This window comes from Saccostrea echinata, unplaced genomic scaffold, assembly GCF_033153115.1.
Source record: "Saccostrea echinata isolate AGI-Se365-2 ecotype Australia unplaced genomic scaffold, CSIRO_AGI_Sech_v1 ptg000028l, whole genome shotgun sequence".
Classification (NCBI taxonomy): Eukaryota; Metazoa; Mollusca; class Bivalvia; order Ostreida; family Ostreidae; genus Saccostrea; species Saccostrea echinata.
In genome coordinates this window covers 6,467,501-6,485,050 of record NW_026889777.1, presented here as the reverse complement: position 1 = coordinate 6,485,050, position 17,550 = coordinate 6,467,501, and the positions used below count along the sequence as shown (strand labels likewise).

At 32.2% G+C, this 17,550-nt stretch overlaps 1 protein-coding gene and 1 long non-coding RNA gene across 9 annotated transcripts in view; one reads left to right on the top strand and one right to left on the bottom strand.

Moving 5' to 3' along the window:
* Positions 1-377: 377 nt before the first annotated feature.
* On the top strand, positions 378-2,165 carry LOC133193677 (uncharacterized). The gene is made up of 3 exons (XR_009721970.1): positions 378-537; positions 761-908; positions 1,192-2,165. It is a non-coding gene; the product is annotated as an uncharacterized LOC133193677 (long non-coding RNA).
* Positions 2,166-16,324: 14,159 nt separating this feature from the next.
* Positions 16,325-17,550, bottom strand: part of LOC133194074 (uncharacterized) — a 59,062-nt gene continuing 57,836 nt past the window's right edge. For all 8 annotated transcript variants that reach the window (XM_061330027.1, XM_061330023.1, XM_061330019.1 and 5 more), the window contains one exon: positions 16,325-16,658. In XM_061330027.1, the coding sequence (XP_061186011.1) occupies positions 16,636-16,658 (23 nt within the window). In that variant the 3' untranslated portion in view covers positions 16,325-16,635. The remainder of the gene's footprint in view (positions 16,659-17,550) is intronic.

The window sequence follows — 17,550 nt, the reverse complement described above, 5'->3', positions numbered from 1 at the left end:
TATAGTGTCAAGATATAATAAATTAAAATGAAAAAAAATCATTCATTTTTTTTTTTTATAGATTTAGGACAGCTAAATAAAGGGGCGACTATTTTTTGTTTGATGCGGGGGAGGGGGGGGGGGTAAAAATATATTAACCTCAAAAATGTTTAAAAGATATAATCTCATCTCAACTGAAAAAATGATTAATAATCTTTCCTTGTCTGATGCCATTATTTCCTTTACCTCACTGAATTAAGAGTTTCTGGGTCAGTTTATTTCCTTTTGTAGTGGCGATGGGGGGGGGGGGGGGGGGATCAAACTTTGTTCATTTGAGATAAACATGAATAATATGTCCCTGATTATTAAGGAAATCAAATATTCTATTCATCACTGGCTGGAAAATAATTAATCAGACTTAACAGTCAAAAAATTACCTTTTCATAATTTATCTTTTGTAGAAACAAAGAGTGGAGAGCTAATGCATGGTGCTAAGTATGGAAATGTCTCTTGTGGATTGGTTGTGCCAGAGACAAATGTACATTATTTCTATGTTGGGTAATGTCCTTAAGAATGGAAGTTTTTTTCAATTACAAGGGACATGACTTTTTCATATGTTATCACTGTACAGAGATCAAAATATTTTTAAACATTGTTAGGTACTCACTACATTATTCCATCTTTAGAAAAGTATTTAAAATTATTTTCTCACATTTTTTAAAGAGACCAATATTGTGAAGAGATTTTTTTAATTTTAATCTTGAATTTGGATATTATACAGGTCAGAAGTCTCGGTACACTTTGGGTGAGTGGCAGTTGGGAAGATGGAAGACCTTCAGATAGTTTGAGATGAAGAAGTTTTTTTAAATGATTGAAAGTGATCATCATAGAATCAACTCTATTATGAAGATAAATTACGAGCAAGTCAGGTGAGGAATTGACTTCAATGTGTTATCACATTGTGTAAATGAATCTTCATTATTAAGATCTTTTACATTTCATTTTTATATATGAACTTGCTTTTCTATTATTCTAAACTTCCAAAAATAAAATTAAAGTAGTTAAAGCATGCTACAAACATTTTAAGTATCTTGGCAAGTTTTCAGGGATATTGCAGATGTGCTTTAATTTCAAAAGATAACTAATTTATGCAAACCTGGAAAAGAAATGGATGTTATTATCTATAATTTCGAAGATTATGTTTATTATTAGCACTCCTTTTGTCCAACACCCAAGAAATCTGAGTATCCATCCTACTGTTGAATTAACTGGTGACCAAGAAAAGATGACAGAGAGGGGAATCAAATATGGATGCCATTGTGATCAAACATATACACACAGACTAGAAAATATCTGAAAATTTATAGATGAACATTCAAGCATTTATAATAATGAAAGTTATTCAGCAAGAGAGTTTTTGCACAAGTTTAATTTCAGTAAAATTGTGTATATTGTGCACAGAGGAACTTAGTATGTAACTCATTATGATTATCCATTTCTTTAGAGGATGTATTCGGAGTATATTTAAATAATCATTATCTTGTAGAAAAAAGCACACAAAAATTTTCTCTCTGTGTGAAGCAAGACACAAATGCATACACTCAAGCATTAACCACAACCACTGTTACATATTTTCCAGGGCATGTGAAGTCGAGCACACACAACATCTACCACAACACCAGTTACATATTTTCCAAGGCGTGTGAAGTCGAGCACATACATGAAAATGTGTGAAGCTGGACACATATGCAAAAGCACAAGCATCTACCACAACCAATTACATATTTTCCAAGGCGTGTGAAGTCGAGCACATACATGAAAATGTGTGAAGCTGGACACATATGCAAACATACAAGCATCTACCACAACCAATTACATATTTTCCAAGGCGTGTGAAGTTGAGCACATACATGAAAATGTGTGAAGCTGGACACATATGCAAACATACAACATCTACCACAACACCAGTTACATATCTTCCAAGGCGTGTGAAGTCGAGCACATACATGAAAATGTGTGAAGCTGGACACATATGCCAACACACAAGCATCTACCACAACCAATTACATATTTTCCAAGGCGTGTGAAGTCGAGCACATACATGAAAATGTGTGAAGCTGGACACATATGCCAACACACAAGCATCTACCACAACCAATTACAGATTTTCCAAGGCGTGTGAAGTCGAGCACATACAGTACCCGCATCGTTATTCTTTACAGGATACACGATACGATAGGATACACGCACGATACGATAGGATAAACGCACGATACGATAGGATACACGCACGATAGAACAGGATACACGCACGATAGGATAAACGCAAAACACGATAAACGCAAAACACGATAAACGCAAAATACGATAAACGCAAAACACGATAGACCTGATAAACGATCTTCACGATAGGATAAACGCAAAACCTGATAGGATTGTTTCAAAATGCGAAACGTGTTTTGACAAGACGAAAAGTTTCCTTTTTAGTAGTATAATAATTTTAATTACTTACAAAGCCGCATATCTAAATGATAAAATATATTAATTTTATGGTGATAAAACATCTGAAGTAATGATGCTTTGTAAAAGATACATTTTTTCCGTCAATAAAACTGATCGTCATCAAATTCAAACTGTAATTATTTAAGATTAATTCCAATCTATGATGGAAATTAGGCGATTGTTTGTGTAATTATACAAATGTCGAAATTCCATCGAATCGTTAAATTTAAATTCTGAATCGTTTAATTACGGAGATTTTAATTTATAGGTGGCTCAAAAATTCGGTAGACAAGCAAAGTTTTACACCCATGTCAATAGATTCACGAAACACTATAAATATATTCATTATTTTAACAAATAAAACCTTATGAAATTCATAACAAACATTGATTATTTTTACGGAAGAACTCCATGTAAAAAGTGAAATATTTAGATTCAATATCTTGTGCTAGAAGTTTTTTATGTATCCAAAATCGCCTTTAATAATCTGTATTTAATAATTCAAATCTTACAAAAAAAAATTACTTGTCATAATTTTAAAGGGGGGGGGGGATTCGAAAAAAAAAATCATTATTATTATTTAATGTTAATGCTTTCTCCTCAAAGTTTTTACGAACTTGCTTAAATTTATATTTTATATAAATTTTATTTTTATTACGTTTTGAACACATGACTTGCTGAAATTGCTAGTTGCATCGACACAGACTGAGCACTGGACTGTGATTAAATAATCTCTCCTATATATAAATATACATGTTACACATATCCCGTGCACATAGAAAGTATTTACGTATTCCTACATACATTGTATAAAATTATGTATATATGTGGAAGGAGACCGGCCGAAAGAAATCGAATTCAATAAAATTAATAAACGTCACTAGATCTGTCATCATCTAGTATCCGAAAAAAATACCGCATTTCCATTCTTTTGTATTTATTCTCTGGTATTTCTAATGCTATAGGCATGTAAGATTAAGAAGGGAGCATGCAGTCGTATACCTAAAAAAGTTACAGTGTACCAACATGCGTAGTATACAGTAGAAATATAATGATAATATTGCCCATCAACAATAATAATGTCTTCAGCCTCTTTTGTTTGCTTTTCAAAACATTTCTTTTTAGACCCCCGCCCCCAAAGAAATGAAATTGCTTTCTACGCATGCCTGTGCTATAAACATTTACAATAACTGAATTTGAATCTACTATAGACGCATGTATGCTAAGCTTACAATGTATGTGAATATATTTATTGGGTACTTAAACTTTGTATTAAATAATAACATTGAACTATTACATACTCTTGTATACAACATATTAGAACATACACACACATAAAAAAATTATAAATTAATTTCCACAATACGAAAAGTGGATTTTCGGACTGAAGAATTGTAAATTATTGCTATAAGACTTTGTATTAATTGTTACAAAATTTATCTTATATAGAACTACATCGGCAAAATTAGACAAAACTTTGTAATAAATTATGAAAGTCTTAATCCCACTTGAGGCATAGTCAGCGGGGAAGAAGGGGGGTGTTCCATAACCACTCAAAAAAAGATCCAATTCAAAGAGCAAAATAAATAAATAAATAAATAAATAAATAAATAAATAAATAAATAAATAGATAAAAATATATATTGACTTCTTGAACATAGTCAAGTATTAAATGCAATCGATAAACATTAATATTAAATTCAAGGTAAAAACTCGCCTTGTGTATCACGGCAGATCCAGGCGATTTCTTTTAATTTTTTACATGTATCTTTGAGGCGCCTTTTTAATAAGAAAAAAAAATCGTGCGAGGCAAATGTTCGTATTTTTCTGCTAAGAATTATTTACCATATTCTTCGATTAATAGAATGTTTCTTTTTTATTTTACATAGAAAACCCGAAGATCCGGAAGTACCACAAGCGCATTTTTTTTTTAAATTTGATCACACCAATAATGTTTAATACTTTAAACCTATAAAAATAATATAAAAGTATACAAATGAACTAAATCAACGGAGTGTGGGGGACAAAACTCGCCTATATTTTATTTGATTCACTTATTAATTTTTTAATATGTAACGGAAGTGTACATTTACCAATTTTCTTAGTATAAAATCTTTAATTGTTAATTAAGTGTTGTTCAAACGATATCCAGAAAATAAGAAAATGCATTTCATTGAAACCTAGTAGGATTCAAGGTAAATACCTGACACCAGGTGAGAAAGGAGTTCAGGTATGTCTACGTTGAATACACAAGGGCCGGTCATGTAGGGGGAAAGGGGGGGGGGGTGGATTCTTGACCTGACAAGAAGACAGTGTACTGATTAGGCAGGTACGTTTAGGTGTCAGTTCTCTTGTCACGGAAGCGCTTCCACCTGTCACTTAATTACGGTATATACATGTATACTCACTTCATTTTCACATCGAAATAGGTAAGTTGTATAATAAAAATTAGTATGGTTTTGTTTATTATTTTTTTTTTTTTTAATTTTTTTGTTTTTACATCTTCTAAATGCAGTAGTCAAATATGAATGGCAAACATCTATATTAAAATATATAATAATCATATGATAAATTGAATGGAGCATGTTCATGTAAAATAAACTGTAATTTAACTTGTTGACATATCAGAGAAACAAATAAATAAAAAGGAACAACAAAACTTGCGCGCATAGACAAAATTTATGTTTCCGTTATTGATAGAAAGAATTGACTTACATGTAATAATGATGCTGATTTTTTTTTTATTTATAGTTTATTTTTACACACATATCTACTGCTTTATGTTTCTATAATTATCAAAGCAAAGTTAATAAATGTCTTGCTTTTGTGACTCTGTGTAAAGGAAGTATAATATTTCTATCTTTGACAAAAAATGTTTCTTACAAATCGACAAATTAAAGAAAAATAATAACGAATGACTAGGAGATGGATTATTTCATTTCCAAAAATAGAATTTGGCTTTCGATTTACACTCTCTGCTTGGTCACGGTACTTGACGTTTATTTATTTATTTATTTATTTATTTATTTATTTATTCATTTATTTTCTTAAACAAATATACCAGAGTTAGAGTATTAATTTGTGATTCTGTTCAACAGTTAAATTAATCCTAAATAAATTAACAAAACGAAAAATGAACTCGGGATACCTCGGGTGTTTCTTCTCAAGATAAAGATAAAAAGCGAGGGTTTCCGAATGCACACGATAAACGCAAAACACGATACACGATAGAACCTGATAAACGATCTTCACGATAAACGCAAAACCTGATAAACGGAAAACACGATAGAAAACGCAAAACCTGATAAACGGAAAACACGATACGATAGGATACACGCACGATACGATAGGATACACGCACGATACGATAGGATAAACGCACGATAGGACACGATAGAATTGTAAAGAATAACGATGCGGATACTGTACATGTACATGAAAATGTGTGAAGCTGGACACAAGCATCTACCACAACCAATTACATATTTTCCAAGGCGTGTGAAGTCGAGCACATACATGAAAATGTGTGAAGCTGGACACATATGCAAACATAACAACATGTACCACAACACCAGTTACATATTTTCCAAGGCATGTGAAGTCGAGCACATACATGAAAATGTGTGAAGCTGGACACATACGCAAGCACTCAAGCATCTACCACAACCAGTTACATATTTTCCAAGGCGTGTGAAGATGGACACAATGCAAACATTATCTACCACAGACACAATGCACATATCACATTTAATCCAAAGTATAAAGTCAAGCTCAAACAGGCTCACTGCATGAAGCTGGACACATGCATTTACTTATGCATCTTGCAAAACTACCTCTGAACCTATATTCTAATAGATGTTTAAGCATTTTGTTTCTTTATTTTGTGAATATGTAAATTACACGATTATGCTTACAAGATGTCAACATTATTAACCTGTACATAAATACTCATTAGATAGCCTTTATTAGTTTAAATTGGAAATACTAGTACTTTGCCTGATTTATGTTGTGTAGTTTCTCATCAGTGATCTTGAGTAATAACTGAGTAAGGCATTTTTAGTTCCATTTAAACTGTGAAGTTTTGACACGTGTACATGCACCATAAAGGATGAATAATATTGTATTGTATTTTAACCTTTTTTATTTCATTCTTTGTCATTTTATTGCCTGTTCTAGTAAAAGATGTAATCTTGTAATGTTTGTAACTGTTTTTGGTAGATATTTATAAAGCAGAAATTATAACAGAAAAGGTTTCAATATATCTAAACTAAAAGCAAATAAAAAAGAGCTCTCCATCTATCAGATATCAGCAAATCAGATAACTTAAAGGTTAAGTCATAGGGAATTTTAAAGTTTATTATATCTATATTCTGATATCTGGTACCATTTTTACATTTGTGATTTTCCGTCTACAGTATACAAAAATAGTATAAATTTTTATATTTTGTAGATGACAATCTCTAATACTAAATACAACTGGAAATTGATATAACGCGTGAAAATTTGTGTATTTTTAGTAAGATCGAGTTTAACAAAATGGGGTGGGGGTAACACAATAGACACATCAGATACCTATTTATTGAAAGTCAAAAACCATTTGTTGAAATCTTAAGTACGAGTGTATTAAACAAAAGCCAGTATTCAAGTAAGGATTTTAAAAAGTTTCATTATATATATATATATATATATATATATATATATATATATATATATATATATATATATATATATATATATATATATATATATATATAAACTTTAATGCAGCATTAAAGGTGAAAGGTTAGATTTAATTACCTTTTCGTGTAAGTAAAGGTTACCTTTTCACCTTTACTTTTTGTAAAGTTAATACAAAGATGACCTTGCTTTTTGGAGCACCTTTAATGAGATTTACTTTGCAAGTAAAGTTTTGTAAAGGTGTTTTTTCAAGCAGTGATGTGAACTGCTCATTTATCGCTTCCATGATTATTTCAATGCTAATGTCTATTAATATCCAAGTGACGAGTACCAGAATGTTTTAGTCAGCAATTCATGGCAATGCAACAGTTATTGTAAAGGTTTGATGTAAGTGAATGCTGTCTGAATACTAAATTGATCAAATCTACTGTACAGATTGCGTGTTTTATGATGGGAACCAGAAAGTCAGTTTGTGGCTTTAGACTTGAATCATCCCCGTCTTGAATTTTCATATAACAAGAAGAACGTCCTGGTACATGTATTATGAAGGAGCATGAGTCTATGACGAGGTTTTGCTTCATCTTGATACTAGGGAAAAGATACACTTGGGTCAGTTCTTTAAAAAAAATTGCAAACCAGATACTACGTGTATATTTTAGTTTTCTGAATTTGTTGAATGGCAACAATAAGAAGCAAATTATTTTAAGATAATTTCATAGATATTCTACATGTGTGGCTACTTAAGGTTTTCACACTCAATTCGAAATTAAAAAAAAAAATTAAATATTAACAAAATAATGTGTTTTGATTTTTAGTATACTTGGGTACTAGCATGTTTTAAAGATTTTCACAGAATGCTGAAATCATAATCTTACAAAAGATGGAACGCCGCTACAGTAATTGAAATTAAAAAAAAAAGCAATCACAAAAAAATCAAGAGAATTATATATTTACTTATTAATTTTATAAAAATCGAAAGTGTTGAACGAGTTACATTTTGAATAAAATTCAGTATTTCACTAAGTTATTTCAAAGTGCAATTCTAAGATTCTACAAACATTGTGCACGATCCATTTTAAAGATAACAAATTGTATGAACTGAATTAGTAATTATAAATAAAGATTTTTAAGCATTCACAAACAACGTTAATCTCAAAGAATATTAATCTTCCAGACACGCGATGTTACGATGTAAATACCCACAGAGAATTATCCATAAGGAACTAACATAGACCTCTGAGGTTAACCACCAGCAAGCTAAAAAAAAATAATGCTGTTAATTTTGATCAGAGCACCGACTTTTTCTACATCGCAAATTATTCATCCAGTAACATTTGTAAAGCCACATACACATATGTTAATAACTGTTGAATTTCTTCAACATAACTTTAATTTAAAATAGTCTTTTGGAAGATCAGTAGGCCCGCTATTAGATCTAGACTTATGGATATATAATAATTGACGACTAAAACCCTGCAGAGAATAAATTAAAAGACTTGTTTCTATATAATTCACATGTCAAATTCTGCCTCACTATTGCGGCCCCGCCTTAGCCCCAGAGGGTATGATATGAACAAACTTGAATCTACTAAAATTAAAAATAAGCGAGGAAGTTTTAAGAATAATTTCATGCTTTCAAATTTTGTCACCCTTCTGTGGTTCTATCCTAAAAACGAAAAACATGTTTCAGTTAAGTTTTGTCTTTTCTTCCTAAGCACTTTATGGAAAAAAGTTCTTTTTTTTAAAATTACATAACCCCATTTTTCTTTTATCTTAATTATTTCCACCTTGAAAAAGGGAGTGGCCCTCTCTTATTTAACAAACATCAGTTCGATCTCTTTCAGTAAAACTGCATTGTGGCAAAGATGATTGAAATTGGCCCATCAGTTCTTGAGAAGTTAAGATGTAAAAAAAAAAATTTTAATCTCATTTACAATAGTGCTGATCTTTATTTAGCAAACTTTGAATATCAGGTACTCAAAGGTTTTCTGCTATGAAGGAAATCAAGGTTCTGTTCTCATTCCAAACCACTGAGTACACAAAGTATTTGAGCAATCGATCGTTTTACCACTACATTGAATGCCAGCTTTTCAATATGTTGAGGTCTCTCTTTAGAGGTTCTTTGGAGTTCCCTAAAGATCATGAAGTTTTAGTTCTAATTTTTAGCACTAATGTTTAAGCTAGTTAAACAAGAGGGAAACGTCGAAAAGCGGTACATGATTAAGTATCCTTAACAAGAAATACATGTACATATGAATTTGCAGAATAATTCACATGCAGTGCCTTTTTTTCCATTTTGGATTTATTATCCATTATGAAACATTTAATCATATCAAGTTGAAGTAGAAGCAAATTCCATTCCTACCACTTCAAGCACAATATAATAGCATATTCTATAGATAACAACTGTGGTAATCGCCCATTGTGGCCTTATCCTACCACTGGGGGTCACGATTTAAACACACTCGAATCTGTAATGAAACTTTCACATAAATTTCAAGTTTTCTAGTCCATTGGTTCCTGAAAATAAGATTTTAAAGCTATTTTCCTGTATATCTCTGTGAAAAACTTCGATCGCTATTGTGTCCCCACCCTAAACCCGAGTGTTATGATTTGAACAAACGTGAAACTTCACTAGCTGAGGATACTTCCATATAAGTTTTAGTTTTTCCGGCCCATAGGTTCTTGAGAAGAAGTTAAAAAGAGGAAACTAAATTTTTCCTAATTCTTAATTATATTTCACTGGTATTTGAACAAACTTGAATTCGCCCAAGGATACTTTATGGCAAGTTTGGTTGAAAGTGGCCCTGTAGTTCTTGAAAAGAAGTCGAAAATGGGAAAACTGTACAGATGGACGCCGAACAAATTGAGGTCTGTGAGAAAGGATGAGACACTTGAGCCTTTGGCTAAAGTAATGTAAGAAGTAGCTTTTTCGATCCCAAAACTTGTAATATTGAATAAATAGGTCTGAAATCTGAATATAGGTTTACTAATGTACATTATACTTTATGGCTTTTATCTAATGTTATAATTGTAACTAATTTATTGTTAATCCTAGACCGCCACCGAAATCTGTAATTTTCTTCATACTTTTAGTTCTTTAAAATTTTGAAATATTTTGGTATTAAATTTGACGGACTGTAGAATGAAATCTGAAGATAGAAAAACAGTGATCAATTGCTCAAAAGAACAATGCAATTTTTTTAACAGAGCAAACACGGACCTATGAAAACAGAGGCACTATCAGGTGTCATTGAGGAGTAGGTATCCTATGCCTACCAGCCACACCCGCCGCGTGGCAAATGTCATAATTGGGAAAATCTGTAGATAATTCAGTGTTTAAAAAAGTAATGGCTTGACAAATGGTATGAAAGAATTGTCAGTCAATATTTAACCTAGAATAAAAGTTTTGTCTTTTAATTTATTGTGAGGAATGGTTGAAGAAAGTGTAGAAAAGTGGTACATTTAGATGCTATTTATTTTTGTAAAATTTCATGATTTCAAATTTTCTAAAAGTTTCTTGGAGTTTTTAGCTCACCTGAGCCGAAAACTCAAGTGAGCTTTTCTATTCACATTTTGTCCGTCCGTCCGTCTGGAACTTTCGACTTCTCCTCCAGAACCACTGGACGAATTTCAACCAAACTTCCCAAAACATCATTAGGAGATATGGATTCAAATTTATCCAGATAAAGGGCCACACCCTCTTCCATGGGGAGATATTTAAGAATAAGTGAAAATTTGGTGACATCTTTTAAAATTTTTCCCAAGAACTACTGGGCCCAAAAAGTTCTTCTTAAGAACAACAATGCTATTTATTTAGTCATATTGATACGGAAGCATACTCAGGTAGTGTTGATTCATGTTTGTTCAAATCATGACCTCAAGAGGTAGGGTGGGGCCACATCTTTAAAAATTTCTCAAGAGCTATGATTAGTCATATGAATATGGAAGTATCATCATGATCAGATAGCGTGGATTCAAGTTTGTTTAAATCATGACACCTAGGGTTAACAACAGGGATCAAAATTTTACATAGGAATATATAATAGAAAAAAATCTGCTGATGAAGAGCAGCAGGGTCCATGTTAAATCAGGTGAGCGTTGTGGCCATGGACCTCTTCTCAAGTATCCGTATATCTGATTAACACGTCTTCTCAAGTTTGTAATACAGTATTACTGATGTTTCTCATTCCTTGCTGTTAATATTTTCGAGAGGCTAGGTAGAACATTTCACTAGAACCAGCTCTGTATCTTTGAAAGGTTTTCATGGAGTTTAAAGAGCTATAGTACTTCCAATTAAATTTGGTTTAAACCAATATATGATTTGGTAGACAGACGCCTCGGCTCATCGACACCTCGGCCCTCATAGGTCGTCCCAAGATTATTGACATGTCGGCCCCTCGGCCCAAGTAACATTTTTATGATAAAAAAAAATAACCCAGCGTCTGAATTGATATTATTGATGTAATTATTCTCTCTGACGATTAAACGATTTATTAAATTGAAAAAAAAATATTATGGGGGTGGGGGGTTGGGGGTTGGGGGGTCTTAAAGATAATTGTTTTACTTTCCAACTAAATTAGATCAGGCTCTATTTCCTCTGGGAAATGCCCATTTGCAGTATATACATTTAAGTAAGACTAAATTTTCAACATACTGGCATATATATTCTAATTTATATTATGAGAATTGAATTTTATCGTATCATCTTGTATTCTTTCACTGACGTTCTGAAACACCTGAGATGGGATGATAACCCGTGAAAAGCTACACATGTACATGGACTATATTTGAGGTGGGGGGGGGGGGGGGTAAATGCTAGAATTAAGAATTGCAGCTATATATTATTGCAGGAAAAATACATATAAAATAGGGTACTGCATTATGGAATTCCTTTCTGCAATATGGTTCGGTCTTGTTTGCTTATCAGTTTACACTTTCATTAATTGTCTTCTCTTCCTTGATTATTGTCAATGTGCTTGTGGAAGGGCTTTTTCTAATTTAAAAAAATGAAATCTTGATCATGTCCTTTTTGTCAATCAAAATGTTATTCAAGTCTGGAATTGAAAATAAAACTTACACACTGAATTGTTGACTGATTTTTCCGTTATTTCCCAATCAAGGAGCACACCGGTCGGCAGGGGATGCTCACTCCTCTATGGCACCTGATGCCACCTCTGATGTTTTTGGAGGTCAGTGTTTGCTCTGCTCTCGATTTGTATTGTTTTAATGGACTTTGAGCTTGAATATATATTTCATATATACTTGCTTGGGCCGAGGTGTCATATATATGGACCGACCTGTCTTAAATCTTGATGGGCCGACCCGTCTGAACCGAGGTGTCATTGGACATTGAACTATTTCCTCCTTAGAAAGAGAAACATGACTTTTAAATCCTAGCTCCTCTGAATTGCAATTGCAATACATGTACTGAGCCTTAAAACTATGCAGTTACTGACCTGCCTTGTCAGGTGGGATCAGTACATATCGATCATGTCATCTATCTTATTCGTTTTTCACTTCTCAGTTATTGAAAACAGAAGAATGGATTTCTCCTTCATATTTGACCCATCGTCTGGCATTATCTTTGACAGAATTTTTGACAGAATCAAAAGGTAATTAATGTATATTAGGTTTATTAATATTGTGAGACCGATGACCATGACTACACTTGCGTTAACGTTTACATGTTTTGTAAAAAGTCCCATGACATTCACGTTGTTATACAATTGCAATCAAATGAATAATTAGGTATTCCGAGTCCGCTACCGTTTGAAATGCCGTAGTAGATTTCGAACATCTAAGTTTTTAATTAGATTAGTTGGTACACTTTGGACTTGACAGGCTGCCCAGAAAGTCGACATTGTCATTGCAGTCATATGAATAAGCAGCGCCTAAGTTTCCTAATCCACGAAATATTAAAATAACAAATAGAAATCAAGCTGAAATGTCCATTGAACTATACAAATTGGGAGAAGTAAACACGGACCTCTAAAAAAAAATCAGAGATGGGATATCTTGGTGCCATGGAGGAGTAAGCACCCCCGGTCGACCGGTCATACCCGCCGTATGCTCCTTGTCATGGTCGACAGATTGCATTTGCTGACAAGGTCATTGTATCGACCATAGAATTTGCGAAATGTCGACTTTAAACGAGACAATTGATATCCTTGTACCATCAACTTATTTGTTAATAGCTTGCCTCATTTTAGAAATTGTAGATAATGCCCTCGCGTATCAAATCAACTGGGAGACATAAACTCTATATTCAGGTGATAATGGTATATTGCTAGATAAAGGAAGTTGAGGATAGAAAAGAGTTGAAGTCATTACGTTTATCATACACTTTTTTATGTTAATTAATTTAATCAGTATTTTATTATGTAAAGTCAGATCACATAATTGGATTGGACATCAGGCATAGCCTATATAAATCCTCTCCATGAAGATTAAGGTTATAAATGTTAAGAATTGACAATAAATATGTGTGATGGTTTACAATTAATGATGAAATTGTTCATAATAAATTATATTAATTTCTTATGTAAATTAGAAAAGGAAGAAATGAAGAAAGATAAATCATACACAAGAGTTACTACCTAGCATATATTCTCATTATACAATATAATGAAAGAAAATAAAAGAGTACAACAAACAACAAAATTGATTAAGTAAATAAATCAGTGCAAGAGACAAATATGCATGGAAAGATACAAAAAATAGATAAATAAATAAAATTGGAACAAACAACACACTGAATAGGTAAATAAAGAAAGTGCAAAGACAAATATGCAAGGAAAAATACATTCATATATATTGAAATGCTGAGATTTGAAGTACGTATAAATACCAAATAAGAAAATTTAATAACTTAAAATAATATCAAAATCTCTTTGAAGACTTGATATACAGTAGGACTGCTTCAAAAATTGAACAATTAGTTTATTTTGGTAATTACCTATCACCAAACAGCAAAGTATGCAAAATTTGATCAAGAGAGAGGGTTTCTAATTCTATTATACTCTGAAGACTTTCAAAAAGTATCATTCTCTGATTATTATAGGCAGGGCATCCTAAAAAAAGAAGATAGTTATCCTCGCTTTGATATCCGCACTTAGTACAAGATGCTACTTCGCTTAAGTACTGCTTAAACAGGTGAGCATTTAAATTACTAGATTCATTTCTTAGTTGACAGTGTATAATGTTTTCTAGTGGTTTACAAAAGGAGGAGGATAATTGTTTAAGAATCTTTGGTGTTATTCCATCTGGACCAGGGGGTTTGCTTACATGTAAATTACTCAATTGATCTGTCACATCTTGTTCAGTAACAAATATGTTTTCAATGGTTGCTAATTAGGGGAGGACCAGCACCATGGTCAGGCAAGGTTTTACTTTCATCAACACTAGAAATGCTTGAAAATTAATTAATGCTTCTGCCTTTTCTAATGGATGAAGTAAAATTTGACCATTTGATTTTAAAGGAGGCATAGGTTTATGTGTGTTTAAAAGTTTTGCAACCGATTTTGTTATTCGCCACCATTTATATATGGGGGTATATCTTTATTAAGTATCTGAGATGTAAGATTTTGCTTATATTTTTCTTAACGTTTCTGACCATAGAGATTACCTCATTTCGCAATTCTCTGAAACGACGCCATAGGTTTGGGCAATTTTTATGTTTTTGCTTTTCTGTGTACACGATGTCTTTGCGTATGCTATTATTCATGTATGGTTTATCTCTTGGCCCGATTGTGACTACCTTTTTAGGTATATGTTTTTCCAAAATAGCATCATACGTGTGTAAGAAAATATCATATATTTCATTTATATTTGTTGAATTAAAGACTGAGGAGTCCCAATTGACTTTGTTGTTGTTGTTATGTTACCATTAACGTCTTTTTTTCCAGTAAAAAATTCAAAATATGAAACAATTGTGTAAAACACTATGTGGTGTCTTTTATTTCGAGTTCAGAGGGATATATCGAATCAACACTGGAATGAAAATGGATATTGTTAATTGATAAACGTCGTTGATATATCTAAAAGTTAAATTGAAGGCCACAGCAAGAGACTTCTTCTTTTAATGTAGACGTTTTTGAAAAACAGGTCTGCTAATTACGTGGTGCAATTGGGAATTCCAACAGATTGTTGGAAGACCTCGTCCCCAAAAACCACATAGATATCGTCGATCCATGCATCTTTTTAATATCAACTTCGGAGTACTTATGTGTACGATCAGAATTTTTTTTATCAAAATAGTTTTGGAAATGACCAATGACAAGGTCATCGACAGAAATTACACAGTTCAATTTTTATTGAAAAAGCAGCTGTCTATGATGTCAAAATGCAAGGACTTTGATTTATCATGGGGAATGGTTGTAGAAAGTGTTAAAAAGTAGAACGTTTTGGTGTTATTGACTTTTGGTAAAACTGTGATTTCAACTTTTCTGAAAGTTCTTAGGAGTTTTTAAGTATCCATATCTGATAAACACCACTCCTGAAGTTTCTCCTTCACTGCTGATATTTTAGTGAGGAGTAACGATAGCTGCAGAACTGTAGCGTTATGGTTTTGTATTTCAGTCTTTGACCGTTATGGTCAAAAACTAAAATATAAAACCATAACGCTACAGTTTTGGAGCTAGAGTAACGATAGAGGCTTGGTAGAACATTTACTGGAACTCGCTGTGTATCTTTGTAAGGATTATTATGTAGCCTAGGTATCAAGTAGAGGTACGGGAATTCCAATTAAATTTGATCGTGATATTTAAAACTGACATAATTTTTATTCTTCCCGTTGTCTACTGAAGGATTCCGTTCAGGATGCGCCATCAGTACGATGACAACTTTTATTTCGAGAATTCCAACCATTTTTAACAAAAAGAATTGCGTGAAGAATTAAAATGCTTGAAAAGAAGCTGCCACCTCCTCTGTCAATTTGTAATATATGCCCAGATACTCTATTATTGATTAAACCCCTGGCCTCACTGACATAAGCAGAACCAGAGAGGGTACATTCTATTCCGTAGACAACATTACAAGATTTGGAGTTAAAATTTTTCAAAAGTTTTTGAAGTTTTGCATAAGTACCCTCAAGGACAGACTAACCACCAGCAGAGATACATGTACATGTTGAGGTCAAATTGAAATGTAAAGAAAGACAAAAACAATTGTTAAAATATTTTTATTTTCTTGAACACAAATTAATTCAAAAATCAATTAAATGAAATTTTAAAAAAATCAAAACATATAACAAATTGAAAAGAGAAAAAAAGCAGCTTTTGGTTTTTCTGTAGAACCCATAAGTTTACAGTATCTCTCTTGGAATGGAGCGTTGATGAACCAATTTGCTTATAAAATGGTCATTTGTGAATGGAATATCTGGATTAAGGGAATCCAGTTCAAAATTCGAGACCAAAACATGAATTTGTGGAATCAAAGTTTTTTTTGTTTTCCATGAAGTTGAGGTCTTCTTGTGTGTCATCCTTTAGCAACTGTTCCATCTAAAATAAAAAATAACCTGTTTTAGTATAGCGATATACCTAATAATCTTCAAAAATGTCAACACTGTATAGTTGCATTTTCTGTTGTGATTGTGTTATGTTTAAATATTCTATTTCATATATATATATATATATATATATATATATATATATATATATATATATATATATATATATATATATATATATATATATATATATATAAAACATATATTAAGTTGAGAAAGAACAGTCCTGATTTTATAACTGTTATTTGTTCCTTCTGCATTTTCCATTGATACCTTTAGTTGCTGCTCAACTAAATGTGGCAAGTCTCGCCCAAATTTCGCTTTTTCTAAACAGTAACCATGTATTTTTTTTTCTAAATATTTGATTTCAATCCTGGTCGAAAAGGAACATTTTAAACACGGAAACATGTCATTAATGTTGTACAGTCTAAATATACAAAGGCGCCAAGTGTCTGCCGCTCCTGCTTTTTTATATACAAATGTATGATTAAACAAGAGGCCCAAGGTCCTTAACGGTCACCTGAGTATAATACAACAATTTAGAAGTTAAATACACTGACAGATGAAGCTTTTTGCCCTAAAGCAAGAGAAGTAGGAAGATCAGGATCAACAAAATAATTAGTCTAGTATTCAGTATCAACTCATAACTTAAGTTCTAATCTGTCCCCCACTTAATATTATCACCATGCAGACTATTAACAAACTATTAGTGCTTCTGTACTATTTTTAAACCCATATTAAGACCTCTAGCATTGACCTCTCTTATGGTCCTTGAAGAACTTTTAATAAGATAAGTTATTTTTGTCTCATTTTTATTTATCTATTACTTACAGGTCTGCCTGATTATTAAAACTAAGAAAGTACTTTTTGAATTATACGATAAA